This window comes from Eleginops maclovinus, chromosome 21 (genome assembly GCF_036324505.1).
Source record: "Eleginops maclovinus isolate JMC-PN-2008 ecotype Puerto Natales chromosome 21, JC_Emac_rtc_rv5, whole genome shotgun sequence".
Classification (NCBI taxonomy): domain Eukaryota; kingdom Metazoa; phylum Chordata; class Actinopteri; order Perciformes; family Eleginopidae; genus Eleginops; species Eleginops maclovinus.
In genome coordinates, this window is record NC_086369.1 from 1,532,309 (window position 1) to 1,551,232 (window position 18,924).

Here is an 18,924-nt window from a genome sequence, read left to right on the forward strand (position 1 = left end):
CCACCCTCTGTCTGAAACCAGAGCCCAGTCTGCTCTGATTGGTTAGCCGGCCGGCTCTGTTGTGATCAGAGAATAGGAATAGAAAACCATCAGTCTTCCAACCGACGACTGTACATGGAAGTGACAACTGATGCTGCAGATGTTGGTCCTGCTTCTTTACAGTGGTGAACACAGAGAAGTGAAGAGGAAACGGAACCTTTAATTTAGCTTCCATCATGTGTTGCATTGGGTTTGTGTGTCCCGCTCCTTATTAGGCGTAACAGACAAGCCCCCCGGTGCACACCATTCCGGTCTGGCAATGGCTACGCTGGGGATGCCTGCCAGTGCCCAGATTGTTTTACTTAATGACATCACCGGCTTGATGTAGAAGCCCGAGTTTATGAGATGAATTACTTCTTTTCCAGAGGCCCTGATAAACCTCGAAACTGTAGAGCAGTGCCAGAAAACACAACACAGAGGCCTCGACTTGGACTGCACAGTGACTCAGCATGCAACTGACACTGATCTCAGGCCATTTAATGGAGATTAGTGTGTCATTACTACTACAAATCTTGTGCATCTTGTCCGTGAAGCTTGGACAAACAGAGTAAAAACAACTGCGGTTTGCAGAGCATCTATCCTTTAGTTTGCAATCTAAATAAACCTTTAAAGAAAGTGTAATTTCACGACTCGCTGACACACATCTGAGAGATCTTTTTGCCGGGGGAACTCTCGACAGCTGGAAAATATAAGTGTTTGTGGTACAGAACCGCATCTTGGCAGCGCGTGGTAAGAATTAAGCTTGAATTCACTGGCTGAACACCCACCGAACATGTGGAAAGGCCATAGAAATAAATGTCCTCTGGATTTGATTACACCCAGACTGCATGTCCAGCGTTTATGAGCAGTTTAATATCCCATCAGAGGACCATCGGAGATAAGCTCTCTAGGAAATAAAAGGACATCATGTCATCTTTCAAGTCGGGATTTCCAAAGAAATGTGACGTGTTTAAGAGCTGAAGACAGTTTAATTTAGATGCATGTGGTGTGGGTGAGGAAATTACATTTAATTACACAAAAATGACACATTGAGACGAGACTGATCAGGACACCTGCACATAATTATCCCATCATGCTCTGGACTGCTGCACACATTGACTCACAGCTAAATCCTGCTGTTTATCAAACCTTTTAAAGGATGCACAGATGCCTTACAGCGCAGGTGGCGTGCGCTGGAGCCTGCTTTTTAAATGAAGGCTTATTTCAGCGCTAAATAAAACTCTTCCAGACGACACAGAACAGACAGTGACCATCCTCTATTTAAAGCACTGTTGTGCAGACACTGGGCACTATTTCTCTTTAATCAAGCTGAAATTAAAATAACAGATGATTCATTAAGGAGGCGGACTATAGAGGAAAGCAAGTACAACTACATTTTTCCGATGAGGGAAAGGGACACATGGTAGAATAAGGCTGAAGCTGTTCCTCTATTTATTCACTGATCCGTCTTAATGGCTGCTATTAATACTTGGATTTAACTAACAGTAATTGCATGTTTTTTGTGGTTTTAGTTGAAGGGAACTGTATTATTTCTGTGTAGTTATAGCCAATGATATCGGACAATTGGAGGACATAAAACAGAGACGATCAAAGAAGTTTTTGATTTTGCAAACTACATTTTATTCTCCCCCTTCTTCTTCCACAGTTAGTCTTTAATGACAGTAGTGCCACCTCATCATCATCACTCTCCTCTCCTCCTTGCAGAAGTGCACTGCTCCAGGAGATATCGTGGCCAAAAGGACATAACTGCCTGTGGTCGGGACACACCTTAGATTCCCTTCTATTTCCGAAGTCACCCTCTTTCTGGTGGTGCCACCGGATGGTTTTGCAATTGCACTGGTGAGTCAGAAATCCTAGACAGTTCGTCCCCTAGACCTTTGGAAAAGCCACAATTGCACTATGATTGTTAGAGAATGGGTTTTATTTTTACCCCGAAACGCTTTGATCGCTCGGCAAGAAGTTAAATTACTAGTCCAGATCAATGGAGAGGGCAGCGCCACTCTCCCCCCGCATCAGCTCCTCTTCCTGGGAATTATCCTGATGTCATCCCAGGATCAGGCCTGTCTACGTGGTCCCACTGACGAGGCCCGGGGTGTGGTCTAGGGAAGGGGGTTTCATCAACACCACGTTTAATCCAACACCAAAGAACATTAACAAGCACAGCAAGAACAGTTTTAATGTCCCCCCAGAGTCTGGCCACAAAAGGAAAAAGACATTAACGTGGGGTGATGCACTTTCGTCGTGGGCGGGCTTTCCGTTGCCTCAGACTGCATACCGTAGTTTACCGTGAACACGTTTTATTGAATGAATCGTTGAAGATTTGCATTGTTTGTTTATTCAGCCTTGCAAAAATGCATTTCAACTGAGAGTTTTTTGGGCAGTGCTCCTTGAAAATTACACATAATGACCGCTTCTGCTGGCCTGTCATTTGACTGTCATCATTAGATGGGCTGGTTAAACCCACAAGGCTGTAAGAAAAACACCCACAGGAGGTTGAGGAGAAGAGGAGGAACACTCTCCTTCTAATGCCACCTTCAACAATATGCTTTCACTCCACTTATCTGCTCATTTGCATACATTTGTTGTTGTTTATCTTTATTTAAGAAGGATGACGTCCTTATATGGCCATTAAAGTAGAGTCTCGTCAGGGTTGTTGATTTAGAAGCTCAGAACTTTGAAATCTCTAAATCAGATCCCCTCAAACACCACATGAGAAAGTGACCACTGAACACACCACGAGCATAACAGCAGCAGTCACCCCGCCATTTTGCTTTTACGATGCTGTGTGTGGGGTCTCTGAGTGTCTTTATAGCCATCCCTTTCAAAGGGAGGGTCCTACTTGCACTAACTAGTTGTGCAGCCGCCCTGTCTCCAAAACAAACAGAGTAGCTAGGATTGCAACTAACAAAGAGAGGTTGTGACTTCTTTGCGTAGCATTTGCTTCCAGATGTACACGCTCAAATATACAACATTTAACCCTTAGATTTGGCAATTTGGGCAGCAGTACGTTCCCTACAGACCATATTTGAGTCGTCAAATACTGTAGGTCGTGAATGAGCATCCCTTTTTAGGAGACGGTGTTGGAGCAATCAAACAGACCTTAAAAAGCAAATAACCCCCCCCTCATTCTGTATTTTACATCTGCTTTCTCTCCCCCTATTGTGTATAGGCTGTGTCTCCAGGCTGTGTTTGCACATGTGTTGTCTCAGAGTGGTTTGGATCTCCAGGAATTCCAGATCCTGTGTGCTGACCACTCTTTGTTTTTCTCTTGGTGTGTGTGAGGCTCTACAAAAAGTAATCAGAGGAGTTTATTTTTCCTTCCATTTTGGCTATTAAACATAGAGTCAGGTTTCACTGATTTATCATAGTGGTTACAAGACTGTCCAGACAACAATCCCAATCAGACTTCACAAAGCAGACGCTATTTAACCCAGCAATTAAATGAGACAAACAATGGGCGAGCCTCAGCCCGCAGCTCCTGCATGTGTCGGAGTGTGAACACAATGTACCCAGAGGCTTGGAAGATCCTCTTTTTAATCACAGAGGCAAAGCATGTTGTTTTTCACCCGTCAGACTAACCCATTCTGGCATGAGATGTTGCACAAGACAACCCCTGCAGAAATCATCTGTATCTTTTCCCCAATGGGATACTTCTCAGCTGGAAAATCATTATTAGGATTACGTCCTTTCCAGTAAATCTACATCCAGTTGTAGATAATCATTCCGGGTGAGTTCTGAGGAAGTCTCCGAAGTCGAGGAGGAGGAGGAGTCCTCAGCTGATCAACATTAATCTCTGTCGACCACAGCTGTTTCTGTGCTCGCTTTAAGGCGGGGAAAGTTCCAGAGAAGTGAATTAAAATGATGGGTGCCATGCACCAAACATTCATTGCAATTGAACCCTTTCCTGTAGTGTGTTTTACAGGTTTTGGTGCATGTAAAGGGTCTGCAAAGGCTCAAATCCTCTGGCAGGCTATGTAGAACATCGAGTAGTTGGACGACACAATACTTCACATTTTCTTGGTTGTTGATAAATTCTTGGAGGCAGGCTACACGTTAGTGCCAGCCCTGACGGCGACTTCGCTCTTGTTTTTTCCCCTAATTTAATTTCATAATGGCAAAAATGTTGTCCTGGAAACACCTAATGGAGCAACACCTACCTCAGACGCGTTTAGTAATTATTCTCTCTGTGGACGGATTTCATGAACGGGCCATTGTTGCACAACTTCATTCCCTTGGCGTGATTTTGCACCGTGATCCAAATACGAGACGTCCTCTAGTTTGTTTTTGGATTTAGGTTAGATATCATACAGTGATAGAGCTCCATTGAGCAACACTGTTACAGGACTGAGCAACCTTGCTGTAATCAGAGAGAGAAACAGGTGAGTAATCCTTATCCATCTTCCCCCGGGCCCTCTGTGTACAGTACAAGCCGCTCATTGTTTTCCAACCACAGCTTGATTAACACGTCATATTTCCCTGAAAATCATGCCAGGCAATGTGTAAAACTATCATTATAGCCCAAAAGAGGCTTTGCATAACTCACAGGGGTTGGTTTTGAGGTTGTGCATTGCAGAAGTGTGATCTGTGGCCACAAGTACTTAGTATAAGAAACATCCCTAAATTCTGAGGTTTACCGACAGAACCCAGTTTTGAATCCTGCATTAATCAAAGAAAGACCCTCGTGTGTCACAGGTGTAAAAAGATAAGGAGAAAAGTGTATGCACTGTCCACACTGCAGCACTTCTATTCAAGGCTGTTCAGTCGGTTTCCCTTGATGTGTGATTAAGAAAAGCTTGAAGGGCCGTTTTTAATGAGACTTCTTTAGGTTACGCCCAAGGTTAACTGCCACAGGTTTACTGGCTTCGTTGGAAAAAAAGCAGAAAATGAAATGTTCTAATTTCCCTTTTCATGTTGTCCTTCAAGGGCATCTGTGTTGGACGTAATCGGCCCAATCAATTACTCCGCAGGCTGGATTTTTGCAGAGAACGTTTTAAGAAAATTGCGGTGAAGGTGGCCATTAGAGCAGCTGGTGAACTCCAATAATTAACGAGCAAACCTGAGCGGATTTACATGAACCTTTACAAGGTCTGACGATTGTAAAACTCACTGTTAAACTGTACTGAAGGCCAGCAGGTGCGCTCTGAAGGGTTGCTGTTTCTGAGGTAAAATGGATTTGGTTAATAAGGAAACAGACGCTTCACAATATATCTTTTTTATTGAATTTCTTTTTTCCATGGACTATATTTGCACATTTGAAGCGTAGCTCACAGTTAGTTTGCATTCATCACATAACACAAAGTAGTTGTTCAGTGCAAAAGTAGAAGAATAAGTACTGTTTCTATCTGAGCGGGAAGTGATAAAGTCCCTTTGTTTCACATTCTGACGTACGATTCTGGCTTCTAAACACAATCAAAAAGCCTTCAGGGGAAGCAGCACCAGCATCTCATACTATTGATCCATTCAAATAATGATCAGGGGAATCGGAATGGCAAGAAAATAATCAGAATTTACTGGAATTAGAGGGATTTTTTCTGAATTGAGTGCAAAAAACATCCATTTTATTCATGAATTAAATTAAACGAATGCTGTTTCTCATTTTTCTGATCCACAGTTGACATCATGATGCAAAAACAGTCTCATAGTGACCGGGATGTTTATCTCCAAATACTTTATATCATATCTTTGCTCATTAAACCCTATTTTAATGTCACATCATGATCCTTTATTTGAGTTTACAAGTAAAAGTGTTGAGTAGAAGTAATATCAGGTAAATGCACCTCAGTGAAAGTACTCAGTATGCAGAATGGCTCCTTTCACCACAATATCTCAGTGTATAATAATGTCAGTTCTTAATGTCAATGTGGAGCCAATTTATGAGACTTTTTCCATCAGCTGTGTGTGTTTTTGTATAATGGTTGCACTATTGGATATGCAAATTGCACGTGTTTATATGGAGAAGAAAACATTATGTCCAAATAGTACTAAACAGTGTACAAACCCCCCCCCCTAAAAGATTACTCCAGTAATAGCATGAGGTGCAGGTTTGTGATCCCAGCTGCCAGCAGTAGCATCACAACAAACAGCAGCATGCATTCAAACCTGAGTTTGTCCAAAAAAATACAATTAATGTCCAATAAAACATCATGGCATGAGCAGGGAGTCTCCACAAATGAAGAGCTAGCGCCCTCGTGTGGACAACACGGGGTACTCAGCCATAACCCCCCCTCTCTGTTCAATAATGATAATGCATAACTGTTAAAATATTATAGTGATGCTTCAGTTACACACACCAACACCAACTAGCACACACACATTCGTCTAAAGCAGAGCACACACACAAATCAAAAAGTAAGAGCTTTGAATATCTACACTACAAACTGCACAATATAGCTCTGGTATGGCTAAACACTTACTGTATAACAGCACTTGCCTGCATGGTGTGTCCTTTTCCTTCCCTGATGTATACATAATATTCTTTACGGTCTGAAGCTGCACAACGTTTCTCCTAATGGAAATGTTTATGTCCCGGTGTTTGCATCTGTAGGCCCAGATAAGCGACAACAATGTAAACACAAGCAAAGCTTTGTCTAGAAACACTGCACTGTGCACTCACAGCTTAGACACAACTTAACCTGAGCAGCTAAAGTCTAAAACAAACCTTCTACTTCATTGCTCATGCAGAACTGTAACAGTAAGGTATGTTTTGGTTGTCCTTTTTTTTTGAAGAGGTTGTTCTATGTCGGGGCGACTTGGACTGATCTTCATGGCTTTGCAGTAATGTGTATGAGCATCCTGTTTGGCTCCTAGTTAGACGACTCAAAGAACATGAAATCCTGCATGGAAAAACACCAAGAAGAACGTGTTAAAGGCAAAGCATTTCATTCACGGATATGCCCGTGCTGGTTTTAGCATGGGAGCTAATGTGGTTGTGCTGCTGCAGAAAGAAGCTGCTCTGCATGTGTGGTGATCGGGAGTAGCTTCAGGTCACATTTCCCACAAAATGTAGGCTAAGTGGTGCATTAAGTGGTAGGTACATGAAGTTTCCGACTACCAGTGAGAACACGACTCCCCATAAAAGTCGGGTCGTGTGAGGAGACTGCCTCTGTAATTTGTCTTGATTTTGATGTGAGAGAATCTACAGTAAATCATAACTCTACTTACAATGAGAAAACAGGCTCCGATCAAGACGGCCTTAATCCTCACGTCCAGGTCCATGGGGAACTGGATGCCAAAGTTGTCTGAATCTGTGAAGACTTCCCGGAGAAGTCCTGTCCACTGCTTACTGATCTTCCCGATCTGGGAGACTTCATCCATCGTCAGAATCTGCAAACGGAGGAGAAAGAAGAGCACTCTCTAAGTGTGTTCTTTTTTCTGTCCTCGTAATAACCTCAAAGCTGCAGGGGAGGAACCGCCATGTTAATATCATGCTTCAGTTCCCCCTCCTCTAGGTCTAGGTCCCAATCATTGACCCACATCCCTTCCACAGCTCAATCTAATCAAACCAGCAGAGCGTGCAACACTGGCCGCTCTGTACCACACAGGAGCTCGGTCCAAACTGAGGCCCGCTCTGACTGGAAACACATGAGGAGGATCCCTTACAAGTAATGTTCAGAGGCGACCCGTGTCCTGCACACGTTCAATGGATTTCTGAGTTTAGAGGAACCCACCTCAAAGTCAACATCCGGGAGGCAGCTCCACCCGCAGAAGGGCCCGTGGATCTTCAGCACGGGCTCGTTGTGTTCGTTCGCCACGATGAATTTGGGGGAGAACGGGTGCCACTGTTGTTTAACGTACCCCACTGTGTTCCCAGGGGGGGACTGCACCTCCAGCTGAGGGAGGGGTGATAAGGGAACAGGGTGATTAGTCGTCATATCCTCCCAAACGACAGCGTCATGGGATGGATGCGTGTGAAGCGGGTTTGGCTCACCTCTTGTAGGAAGCAGGGGAAGCAGCAGGTCGTGCACTTCAGCGGTCTGGAGATGCTGATGACCTTCTGTCCGAAGTTGTCCAGGATGTGGATGGTGAAGGAGCGCATGGGGCCGCAGCACTGTCGGGTCAGACAGTCGTTCTCCTCTACAGCGAAGAACACGTCCTGACCCAAGGTGTTACGGATCTCATACTTGTTGTTGCTTTCCCAATCTAATAGGGCTGCAGGGCGGACAAGAACAGAACATTTTAAAACCCAACGAGTGTTTCATCCCCTAAATACGGGTCATTCTTCTTGCTTATCTTTTTTGTTTCCATTTGCAACGTTGGACAGGTAATTTATTTGGAGATGGGGTTGGTACTTAAGATAGCGGCATAAATGATTTATCTGCTCAGAATCCAATGCATGGATACTATGGAGGCTTTACCTTCAACAAGCTCAACTTTCTGTTTGATGAGGAGCTGATCCACCTGGGGGAAAAGATAACCACATACACGCATATTACTTCGATATATCTTCGTGGATTTCTCTAGCACCACTGATGTACAAATGCTCCAACAGAGAAATGGTAGTCGAGTTCTAGGGCTGTAAATCTGCAGACTTGTTGAGAAACTCCCCTTTCCAAAAGCTCTTCGGTGTTATCGCTAACCATTGACCCTTGACGGTGACGGTGCATGCACAAAAGCATCCTGAAACTGAAGCTGCTTCATGGTATAAAACCGCCATTCGTTCAATTATTTACACGTGTGCATCGCCTACTGCGGCACGTGCACCTTTCTTTAAACGAAGGCCTATCTTTAGTTGCATCTGAGCATTTAAACATGTGTATATTCACATGTAGGATGCTTTAACATGACTTGGAAAGGGCGTGAAGCTGCTGCTAGGCATATTGCAGTAGGCATAGGTGTTCATAAGGCTAGTTTCCCTGAGCTGTGGGTCCTGGTATTGTGCACGCTGTAACTGGAACACTGGAATAGGGTCGAGCTATTGCCAGTGTTATTTATATGACGTATTAAACCAGTGTGCTGGGAGAAAGGCGTACTGGTAACTGGACTATAAGGCACTTGTATGCAACATTTGTAAGCATTAATACTTTAAATCTGATGCAACATACACAGATATTTCAACCCCAGTCCCTTTATAACACAGCCAGTATATACATTACATACATCAAGCATTATAAAATACTGCTCTTTTTCGCCTTACCTGAGTCAGGTACTCTAACCCTGGCGGACATCCGGGTATTCCCTCGTTGGGTATAGCATACATATTCATTTTGACAGACTTGAAGGGAGACCTGTTGATAAAATGCATGATTAAAACTGAGATTCAGCGCCACCTGGTGGGCACTCACGGGTAACACACCACAACATGTTTTAATGATAACTTTATTTATGCAGCACTTCTCAAAACAGAGTTACGAATTGCTTTACGGATTAAAAACAATCCGGAACATGATGGCAACACCTTGTAAAATATACAGCGATGCAAACATAGCAGCAGCAGCATGCAGAGTCGAACCGAGCCGTGGCGTCATTAGCTGAAGGCTCTAATAAAAAGGTGATTCCAAAGAGGCCAGCCTCTGATTCTGGGGCAGATCTGTCTATCTGAATGGAGTCTCTGCAGCTGTCGCTATATTTTTATCAAGAAGCCTTGTGGCCCCTGCTTGTTGCGATGGGAACACGGGGGCTGAAGCCTGTGAGAGGGAGAGGGGGGGCTGCAGACTCTCCGATAATCTCGGGTGTTCCTGGAAGGGACGGGCTGCAGACGGGAAGACCACCAGGACCAATCCCCTTTCTGCGATTACGCGCAAACAACAGGCCTGAACCCAGACAGGCTGCACCGCTAATCTCCATTATGCATCCTGTGCATGGATATCTGACTGATAATACGAGCAGGTGTTTACAGGCTATAAACCGTAGTTATCTGCTGTATTTGAATTAAAAAGCGACCTCGAATTGTTAAAACTGACCTCAAATCTTCATATTTTCTATAAAACAGAGTGTATTTGAATCGGAATGAGAAACACTCACCGTTAATTCATGTGCTGCTGAGATAATAACAGGCCACTCCGGAAACAAGCTTTTGGAATAAAGCTCTAATCTGATTGGTCGACGTCATTCTTCTTCCCATTTCCGTGCGCCAATGAGAAGCCGGCAGGGTAGAATAGAGCTGAACTGAACAGAGAGTATAGAACTAGAATAGATAGAAGTAGAATCGGAGGATGAAACCCTCTTTATTGTCACACACACACACACACACACACACACACACACACACACACACACACACACACACACACACACACACACACACACACACACACAGCAGAGCACACACAGTGAAATGTGTCCTCTGCATTTAACCCATCCTAGCACTGGGAGCAGTGGGCTGCTATTGTGCAGCGCCCGGGGAGCAATGGGGATCGGTGCCTTGCTCAAGGGCACCACAGCAGGGCCTAGGAGGTGAAATGGGACCTCTCCAAGTAGCAGTCCACTTTCCATATAGGAGCAGTGGGCTGCCATTATGTACAGCGCCCGGGGAGCAGTGTAGGGAACGATGCCTTACTCTGAACTGAATGTAATAGAACATATCGATCTATATCGAAGTGCATTTCTGATTAGTTTGAAATGAACATTTGGCACTGGTTTATTCATTTTACAGCAGGCATTTAGTTTCCCCTTCTATTTCTGCTTATTTCAGACATATTTACAGTGATAAATTAACAAATAATTCTCATTTCTTTCCATCTTCTAGGCTCGGTTTCATTAATAACATAACAATTTAACAGTTTAAAGGTTTACATAATCATCTAGATCATTACTACTGCATCATATCCAGTAACTATGAGTGTTTAACAATTACAGTGGAGTAAAAAAGTACATTAATTGCTTTGAGAATGTAGTTAAGTAGAAGTATATGTAGCATAACATGGTATGTGAAATTACTATGTAAGTACAGTTCTTTCACGTCTTTTGAAATGGGCTAATTTGCATGAGGAGTATTTTTCCTTTTGGTGATTTGAGCACATTTCCTTGTATGCATTCGTATGAATATTAGCATGGGAAGAGAATTTCAAATCCTCAAAATCCATTCTTAGACCTAGAATATAAGTATATGCTGATAATACTACACATACACTCTTAACACGAACACAAACGTCCTGAAAAACCCCACATTTGTATATCAACACAATGTAAATAATGCAGCCACTAACACTCTGTGGAAACCCAGTGCAAGCTGTCCTTCAGGAATACCTTCTCTCTTCTACTATATTTATACTATCCGATGTCAGCCAGCTATTTAGTTACATCTACTTTATTCTAGCAAATTGCATGTTATGAAAGACAGATAGTGTTCCCATCCCGACAATAGAGGGGGGGGGGGGGTAATTGTTGACAGCTGGAGCCACACAGCTGTACCCCCGTCACTCAGCTGCACACACGAGCAGAGAGACCTAAGTGTAAAAGTTATTATATGATTATCAAAGTTAATGGTGGTAAATGGTAGTTTGCTCCAGATATTTGAGGACCCGAGAGGTCTGGATGGTTCAGGATATCAGAATACACCATTCAGTGCTTTGTAAACCAGCAGCATCTTTAAGAGGCAGGACCCAGTGTTAGTGAGGTCTCGTTCTGACTCGGCTGCAGCTGTCTGGATATTTTATTGAAACTGGTACAGTAGTCGAGTCTACTGAAGAGAAATGCATCGACATCTTTTCCAAATCCGGCTGACGTCCTTTAATTCTAGATGTTTTCTTAAGGTGGAAGTAGATTTGTTAATTGTCTTAATGAGCTGCAATTCAGGTCATGATTAGACCTCGGTTTCTGGCCTTTATTCCTTCCTCCTCGGCTCCAAAAACAATGACCTCTGTTTAATTAAATCTATCATATAATATCAGAAAAAGGGGTTGTTGGATTTAAAAATGGCAAACTTTATACCTTAGTAACACAAATGTATTTTAAATAGCAGAATATTACACACTTGAACTCTGTGATGTTACACCCTGTGTCCACTGGAGAGCAGTGTTGAGCTAATGATGTTCGGCCTCATGGCCATTACTGAGACTAATGCACAAATTGCCTTTTCATTGTTAAACCACAGTCACACACACACACACACACACACACACACACACACACACACACACACACACACACACACACACACACACACACACACTAATGTACACACTGGCAAATACTGCCCTGTTACAAATGACACAATGCTGTTGGGCCGGCTCTCCTTATTTGCCGATACAAATTACCTGATTTCCTCAAGCGCTGCTGATTTTTCCAGGAAACACTAATGAGAACAAACGATGACTCGCGCACAGATCTGCTGACACTTCAGGCACACGACTACAAACATGTTTTAATTGATTCATGTTACTATAATTGCTTACAGTGACCTGACACCCCCTCAGAAACACTGCATGCATTATAAGTGGTGTGTTTTCTGCTGCACCAACAAACAAATCTATCATATTCTGTATTTAATTAAGCTTTAAACACGATGCATCACGTGTTGGTAGCCTCTGATTCACCCCTGAACCCGTGTTCTTCAGCAGTGGGATCAAAACAAGGTGATGCAATGACTTTGAAATGGTGGCGCTCCCATCTGAGTAAACACAGCGGACAGTCAGGGGTCTTTGAGAGCCAGTCAGATTGTCTTTCTGACTCCAGTAACTCCCACCAGGGGTGTGTGAGAGAGAAAGGGGGAGAAAGTATGTGTCTGCTCTCTACTCTCCTACCTGTTTTACCATTTTTCTGTTTGTGTTTTCCTGTGTTAAGGTGGTGCTCTTTACCCGCTCGGGTAATCTTTCGTGCACTCCTAACGAGGTTGTCATATCGGCCGCATAATGAGGAGGCTAAAGATGAATGTAAAAATGGCTCCATTACACCACTTTCATCCTCTTGTTCATTAGGTTAGCATAAGGTTACAATACATTACACCGCTCCCAATGTCCCACACACAAATTGCACGTGTCACTGAGGGCTTGTGTGTTAGTTTGCCATGATAATATTCACACAAACGCGTTACTGTAGCTGCTAACCCCTGCCTGAACCTCAAATCTGACTCTTCCACAATCACAGATCCTCTATTTCGGGGAAATGTGATGCGTTATAGCAGCAAAGGTAGTGTAGGTTTAATGCAAAAGGAAAGATAATAGGCTTGAATAAAAAGAAATACAATCAAATAAAAAGAAATGGACAGAAGTATGCATTAAAATAATAGAAATGTACATAAATAATGATGTCTGCAACACAATGTGTGTGATTTCCCCCGTAAACACAAAAAACCCCGATCTTTTGTGCATATTTTCATTATCTCTGGATGTCCAAAATTCGCCCCACTCGCCCCTTTTGTTATTCCGTCTCTGTCTCCTCACCTCTGCCCATCCCTCACCTCCCTCCCTCTCCTCATTTCTCCCATTTCTGCACCCCTGTCAAGTGCTTTGTTTGCTGTGACTTTCCATGCGGTTATCTGAGCGGAGACAGTATGCCTCACCCTGGCACAGGACCTCAGTTTCCACGGCAACTTTATAATTGTTTTGGATGCGTTCCAGACGCCACTGGATACCGAGGCATTATTGATGTCAAAAGAAACATGTATGAAATGAGGAGATGTGGAGGCGTCCATATGGTTCCGCACACAGCCTCATGCAAAGCCATTTACCCGCTCTTCAATGGGAGTTTTGTGAAGGCGCTGAATGGATCCCACATGTGTCGCATGATATTTCATAATTTTGATCTTTCTGTTTCACAAAGGGATAATGGCACGCAATACAAGCCAGTGAACTGTGCAATATTTCCCCCTATTCAAGTCATTAAGTCATTGTCACAGTATGCACTGCTGTGTTGAGTATGGCGACCTGACTGAATACAAGATGTCCATCACAGAGGAGAAAATAATCTGAATATTGTTAGAGTGAAGTCCACACGATGCACCAGAAGATGTTAAAAGTGCGTCGCTGCCGGCTTCACTCTCTTGGAGTAGTCTTTGTTTTTGACAGGAGAGGCTGTTTGAGTTGCTTGTCACCATATTGTGCCCCCACCACCTCGCCCAGAAGCACCTCTGAGCCAGGAGCCGCGGCCACGTTAACCACTGCACCGCAACACTCATTAAAATAACATATAGTGTCAACAGCCTCGAGTGGAAAAGCTCCAAAATGCTCCGTCTCTAATCCACAGACCCGTGCCTGCACGTCTTACTGTTGCTTATGAAACTTTTTGTATCCCAGATAAAAAGGACCTGAAATGAGGTCCTGAATGATCTTTTTTCTCTGATCTCGAGCCTCCCCTCCCTGCGCTTAATTTATGACCTGTGAGGAGAAACCCAGGGAGTGAGAAGTGAGTGAGACTGGTGTGAAAGCCCTGAATAGAGCAGGGGCAACAGGCCCTCCAAATAACACAAAAGAGGCACCACAGCTGTTTGGGAGGCAACACAAGCCTTCACCAGGCACTGTCTTCTGCACGGAGCTCCCACCCCGGCACCCATGCTGGCTCTGTGAGAATACTGTAACACAATCATCACGTTACAGCGTAGAGAGAAACCCTCCAGAAGTTGTAAAAAAGTTTTCAAAGAAGCTGTTTTGCTGGAAGAAAACCCATCATTTTTATGACTGATTTTTCTCATCAACCCTTTAAATGTCGGACGCTCACACTGTGACATTTTGCCTTTTGAATTACACGATCTTTCCACGATGCTAGCCGCTGACAGAGCGATGTAAATGAGGTTTGGAGAGAGATCAAAACCTGCTCTGTTCCGTAGCGAGAGCCAAGAGGAGGGGGAAAGAAAAACAACACAACAGCCGATCACCTTTACAGAAGGCCGGGACGTTGCAGGACCCCCGCTGAGCCGCAGGAAAGTGTCACCAACCTTTCGTGAGCTCGCTGTCAAGTGCTGGTTACTGACTGTCAACTGCAGCTAAAAATGATTCAGAATCCAGGGTTAGGAGTTCAGCACAGGGGGAGAAACACTACCATCATCGCAGGGTCGAGGAAATGTATTCCCCCCCTGCACAAAACTACTTCTGTTTTCTACGTCTGCTTCTTGGTTCACACTCACGCCCATTAGCTAGCCACATGCAGGACATGTGTGAACCCTCAGAAAGATGGCGGTTATTCTGTATCACTTAATTGCAACAGCTCGAGGAAGAAATATTGCAAAACTGCGTACTTATTGTCATGCAGTTAGTGAGTTTTTAGCGTGTATAAACCAGTGTCGTCTGCATAGAGTCACAAGTAGACGATGCTAATCATTTTAATTGCAACCTTGGTTGTAAAGGAGCTGCCCTCTTCATCCGGAGCCATCTGCAGAACCCGATCCATCCCAAACACCGGGGATCACAAAGGTGTTGTTTTTCAAAGCCGGCCCTGTCCGCCTCCTGCCGTGGGTCTGCGGCTGCAGTTCAAGGGAAGGTGGGGAAACTTCTGAGGCCCTCGTACCCCCCCCCTGTCGCCTGCCTCCTCCAGGGGGAAAGCGCTTTGAGGGTGTCATAACTGCGGCCTGTATAACATGGGTTACTGCTGACTGGTTGGTCACAGTTGAAGAAGCCTTTTAAAGAAGCCTCGCCTCTCATGGTTTCTGTTAAGATTCTGAGCGAGGCCTCTGGAGCGGGCCTGCATTTTGACGTGCGATGGGTAGAGGGTGCTCCAAGTCCACGTTTGAGCAGAATGCTGTTCAACTCAACACAAAAAAAAGAGGAATCAGCCTCTCCATTTTAGCTCTGTGCCTCCCTATGCTTGCAAGTTGCCTGCACAAAATGAGTCCTCTACGTTTGCTGCGGACTCCATTTCACAAAACTGAGGGGGGAAAAATACCATGAAGATTATTGAAATGCTGCAGAACATGCAGCTGTTGTCGTCAGATTGGGGAAATGGGTCAGAAAGCCATGACGGTGTGCTGGTAATAGCATGAGAGGGCTCGCAGCACCTGGTGCTCACCTCTTCCTCCGGAGAGTCCGCGTGGACGCGGCGTCCTGCTGGCACGCCGTAAAACTTGATTGTGGAAAACACCTTCACGCTGAGACTGATAGAAGGAGAAAGGGAGATGTTATATTTTCAAATGCTAGTTGTAACAGGACACAAATTGTTCTTTAAATAACCTTTTTTATTTGAACCCTTCATAGATGTTTGAGTTTGAATGCAGGAAACTATTTATCTCTATTTCTTCTGAAACATGGACAAAGATTTGCTCATAACATCGTTTCTAAAATGATTTGTGATGGTCAGTTATACTTTGTTTACTCCTTCCAATTCACTTCTTTCTTTCTGTCGTTCTTACTTAGACTTTGCATCAATCTCCATATTCTCATTATATATTATAACTAGTATCAGTTCTCATTTTCAGTATGGATTAAATTGTGTCTTCAGTAGCTTCAACATTTAATTTGAAAAGAAAAACATTGAATAGCAAAGCCAACAGATGCTTAGACATGTTGTCATTAATAATATTTGACATCTGCAAATGCTAAGCAATTACAAATAACTGAAGATTATTTCATTAATGTTTAAAAACGTAGTATTTATTTATTTTAATGACACAATTAAGAAAAGAAAAGTCATTCTTAAAACTTACCAAATATTATTCTCAAATTCATTTAATGTGAATCTAATTGAACAGTCTTGTGAAGATAAGTGTGCTTAGGATAGTGCACCAGTATAAACCTTACTGTCGGATCAGATGTAACATTTGACAAATATAAAGACAAGAAACATGGAAACGCAATATGACCCTTTAACGTCTGATCCAGTGTTTAAGTTGAGGATGGACCGGTGCTTCCGCTGTAGGTAGTGAATGCTGAATGAGGAACACTGCACGGCTCAGGGAGTGTGTGTGTGTGTGTGTGTGTGTGTGTGTGTGTGTGTGTGTGTGTGTGTGTGTGTGTGTGTGTGTGTGTGTGTGTGTGTGTGTGTGTGTGTGTGTGTGTGTGTGTGTGTGTGTGTGTGTGTGTGTGTGTGTGTGTGTGTGTGTGTGTGTGTGTGTGTGTGTGTGTGTGTGTGTGTGTGTGTGTGTGTGTGTGTGAGCATCAGAGCAGAGGCCGGGCCGGGTCAGGACTTCTCCTTGGGCCGGGTACGTGAGCTGCAGCATGTGGACGAGCCTCAGCGGCGCACAATGCTCCTCTGTTCTTTGTGCTGTACTTCTATCTCACTCTCTCTCTTTGTCCCTCTCTTCCTACCCTACACACACACACACACACACACACACATACACACATGCATACACACACACACACAAACACACACACACATACACACATGCATACACACTGAAGAGTTCTCTCCACACAGTGGGAAAGACAGGGGTCACTGACTGGATGCTCCCAGCTGAGCACTTCAGTGCAGCCCTTCTCTGAAACACACACACACACACACACACACACACACACACACACACACACACACACACACACACACACACACACACACACACACACACACACACACACACACACACACACACAGTGTTAATGTCTTTTTCCATGCTGGCACTCTGCACAAAGCTCTGGCCGTGTGGTGGTCTGCATTTCTCTCTTAAACTCCGAGGTTTTTCCTCTTAGAGAACCTAATCACGGGAAATATTTAGCCTCTGAGAAAAAAGGCTAATTGTTGCAAAGAAAAACAATCTAGTAAAATGATTTAATAGAATCTCTTAAAAAAATACTCATTAAAAACAAACTGTTTTGTGTTTGCAGTTTGGTTTCATTCATTCTGGGTCCTTAATTGAAATAAAAAGGTGGAGTAATAAAGGTAATCTGGTCTTAATTGCTGTAATACAGGTGCAGCAGGAGAGTCTGGCAGCATCCGTCAGACGTAAATCTTATTTTGCAATCCCCATAAAGTGTACTTTCTTTGCAAGATTCCTTATTATATTTATTTACCATTAATGGTTGTGGAAAATTGAAACCAGACCTACGAGATGCTCTAAAACAAGGGATAAGGGATGTCATGCCGGGTTTAGCTGGAAAAACTCATAAAGATATTGAGTTTCACTTCATTACAACGCAGGCTTTTTTATATCTGAGTAAATTGGAATAACGTGCAATAAAAATAATGTCTTGGGAAAAAAACAAACAAGAAGTACGGAGGGGGTAAATAGACTTCACTCTCACACAACTTTTACTTTTCCTGAGCTGATGGAGCATGTTTGGCGGATGATTTTATCGACAACCTCTCGATGCTCCGCTGAATTAATTATCTGCCATAATGCTGCGATATCGATCAAAAAGCACCGTGATCCCGTGGCCGTTAATCATTCGTGTCAAAGTCAGAGAAACATGACCCGGGCCGGCCGTGCAGGGGGCGTGCAGAGGAAGTGGAAAGCACCGGGAACAGGGAGGTTGATCCCTCTGCCGCTTTGACGTCAGGCATCCATCCACCAGTGTTATTCCTTAATCTGATTCACTCGGCTGCTCGGCCATGCCTGTTGGAAAGGTTCTGTGTGTGTGATGGATGCTATTGTCAGAAATGCCAAGGTCAATAATCGACGCAGGAAGCAAAAAAAAAAAAGACTTTCTTATTTCAAAAGTGCTTCCCATGTATCATCGTCTGTGCAATCTGACCTTCCCTCTGTCATAACATTCAGAGGCAGGGCCACCGCTGGGTGCGCGCTCACGGGCCGGCGTTGATCTTTAAACCGGGTCAGAGAAGAGGCCCGTGTCACTCATGACAGTATGCAGGCGTATTACTTACACTATTAGGGATGGGAGTTGTCTCGGCGTGATGGGGGACAATTATGTCTTGATTTGAGCGTCTTGAGCAGAGGGGCCACCGTTCGACTCCCTCTGCACGAGCAATTAGTCGATATGGAGGCCCATTACCGCGTGTAAACACAGTTACAGTTATGAAATGCTAATTTTGGGTTGTTGCATGAGCAGAAAACCCCCCGATCTGAACCGTTTCAGTGGCGCTGTCAGCCTCGCTTACCCTTACTTCATGTGATTTACTCGACCA

The 18,924-nt window shown here is 43.9% G+C and overlaps 1 protein-coding gene and 1 long non-coding RNA gene across 3 annotated transcripts in view; one reads left to right on the forward strand and one right to left on the reverse strand.

Annotated features, from left to right (window-relative positions):
* LOC134884194 (uncharacterized) overlaps positions 1 to 18,924 on the forward strand; it is a 161,952-nt gene that overhangs the window by 129,098 nt on the left and 13,930 nt on the right. The gene's annotated exons all lie outside the window — the stretch shown is intronic.
* Positions 5,236 to 10,103, reverse strand: si:ch73-206p6.1 (phospholipid scramblase 2). Its single transcript, XM_063912271.1, has 7 exons — positions 10,000 to 10,103; positions 9,173 to 9,263; positions 8,394 to 8,436; positions 7,967 to 8,187; positions 7,707 to 7,868; positions 7,201 to 7,362; positions 5,236 to 6,872 (listed from the first exon to the last, which is right to left on the reverse strand). The coding sequence occupies exons 2-7, from the start codon at positions 9,239 to 9,241 to the stop codon at positions 6,843 to 6,845; spliced, it is 687 nt and encodes a 228-aa protein (XP_063768341.1). The 5' UTR covers positions 9,242 to 9,263; positions 10,000 to 10,103; the 3' UTR covers positions 5,236 to 6,842.

Excerpts from the sequence above, each read along its gene's own strand:
- si:ch73-206p6.1 (XM_063912271.1), bottom strand. The coding sequence starts at position 9,241 with ATGAATATGTATGCTATACCCAACGAGGGAATACCCGGATGTCCGCCA. Across the intron at positions 8,437-9,172 it reads GGTTAGAGTACCTGACTCAG|GTGGATCAGCTCCTCATCAA; the intron begins GTAAGGCGAAAA and ends CTTTTCCCCCAG. Across the intron at positions 7,363-7,706 it reads TCCCGGATGTTGACTTTGAG|ATTCTGACGATGGATGAAGT; the intron begins GTGGGTTCCTCT and ends CTCCGTTTGCAG.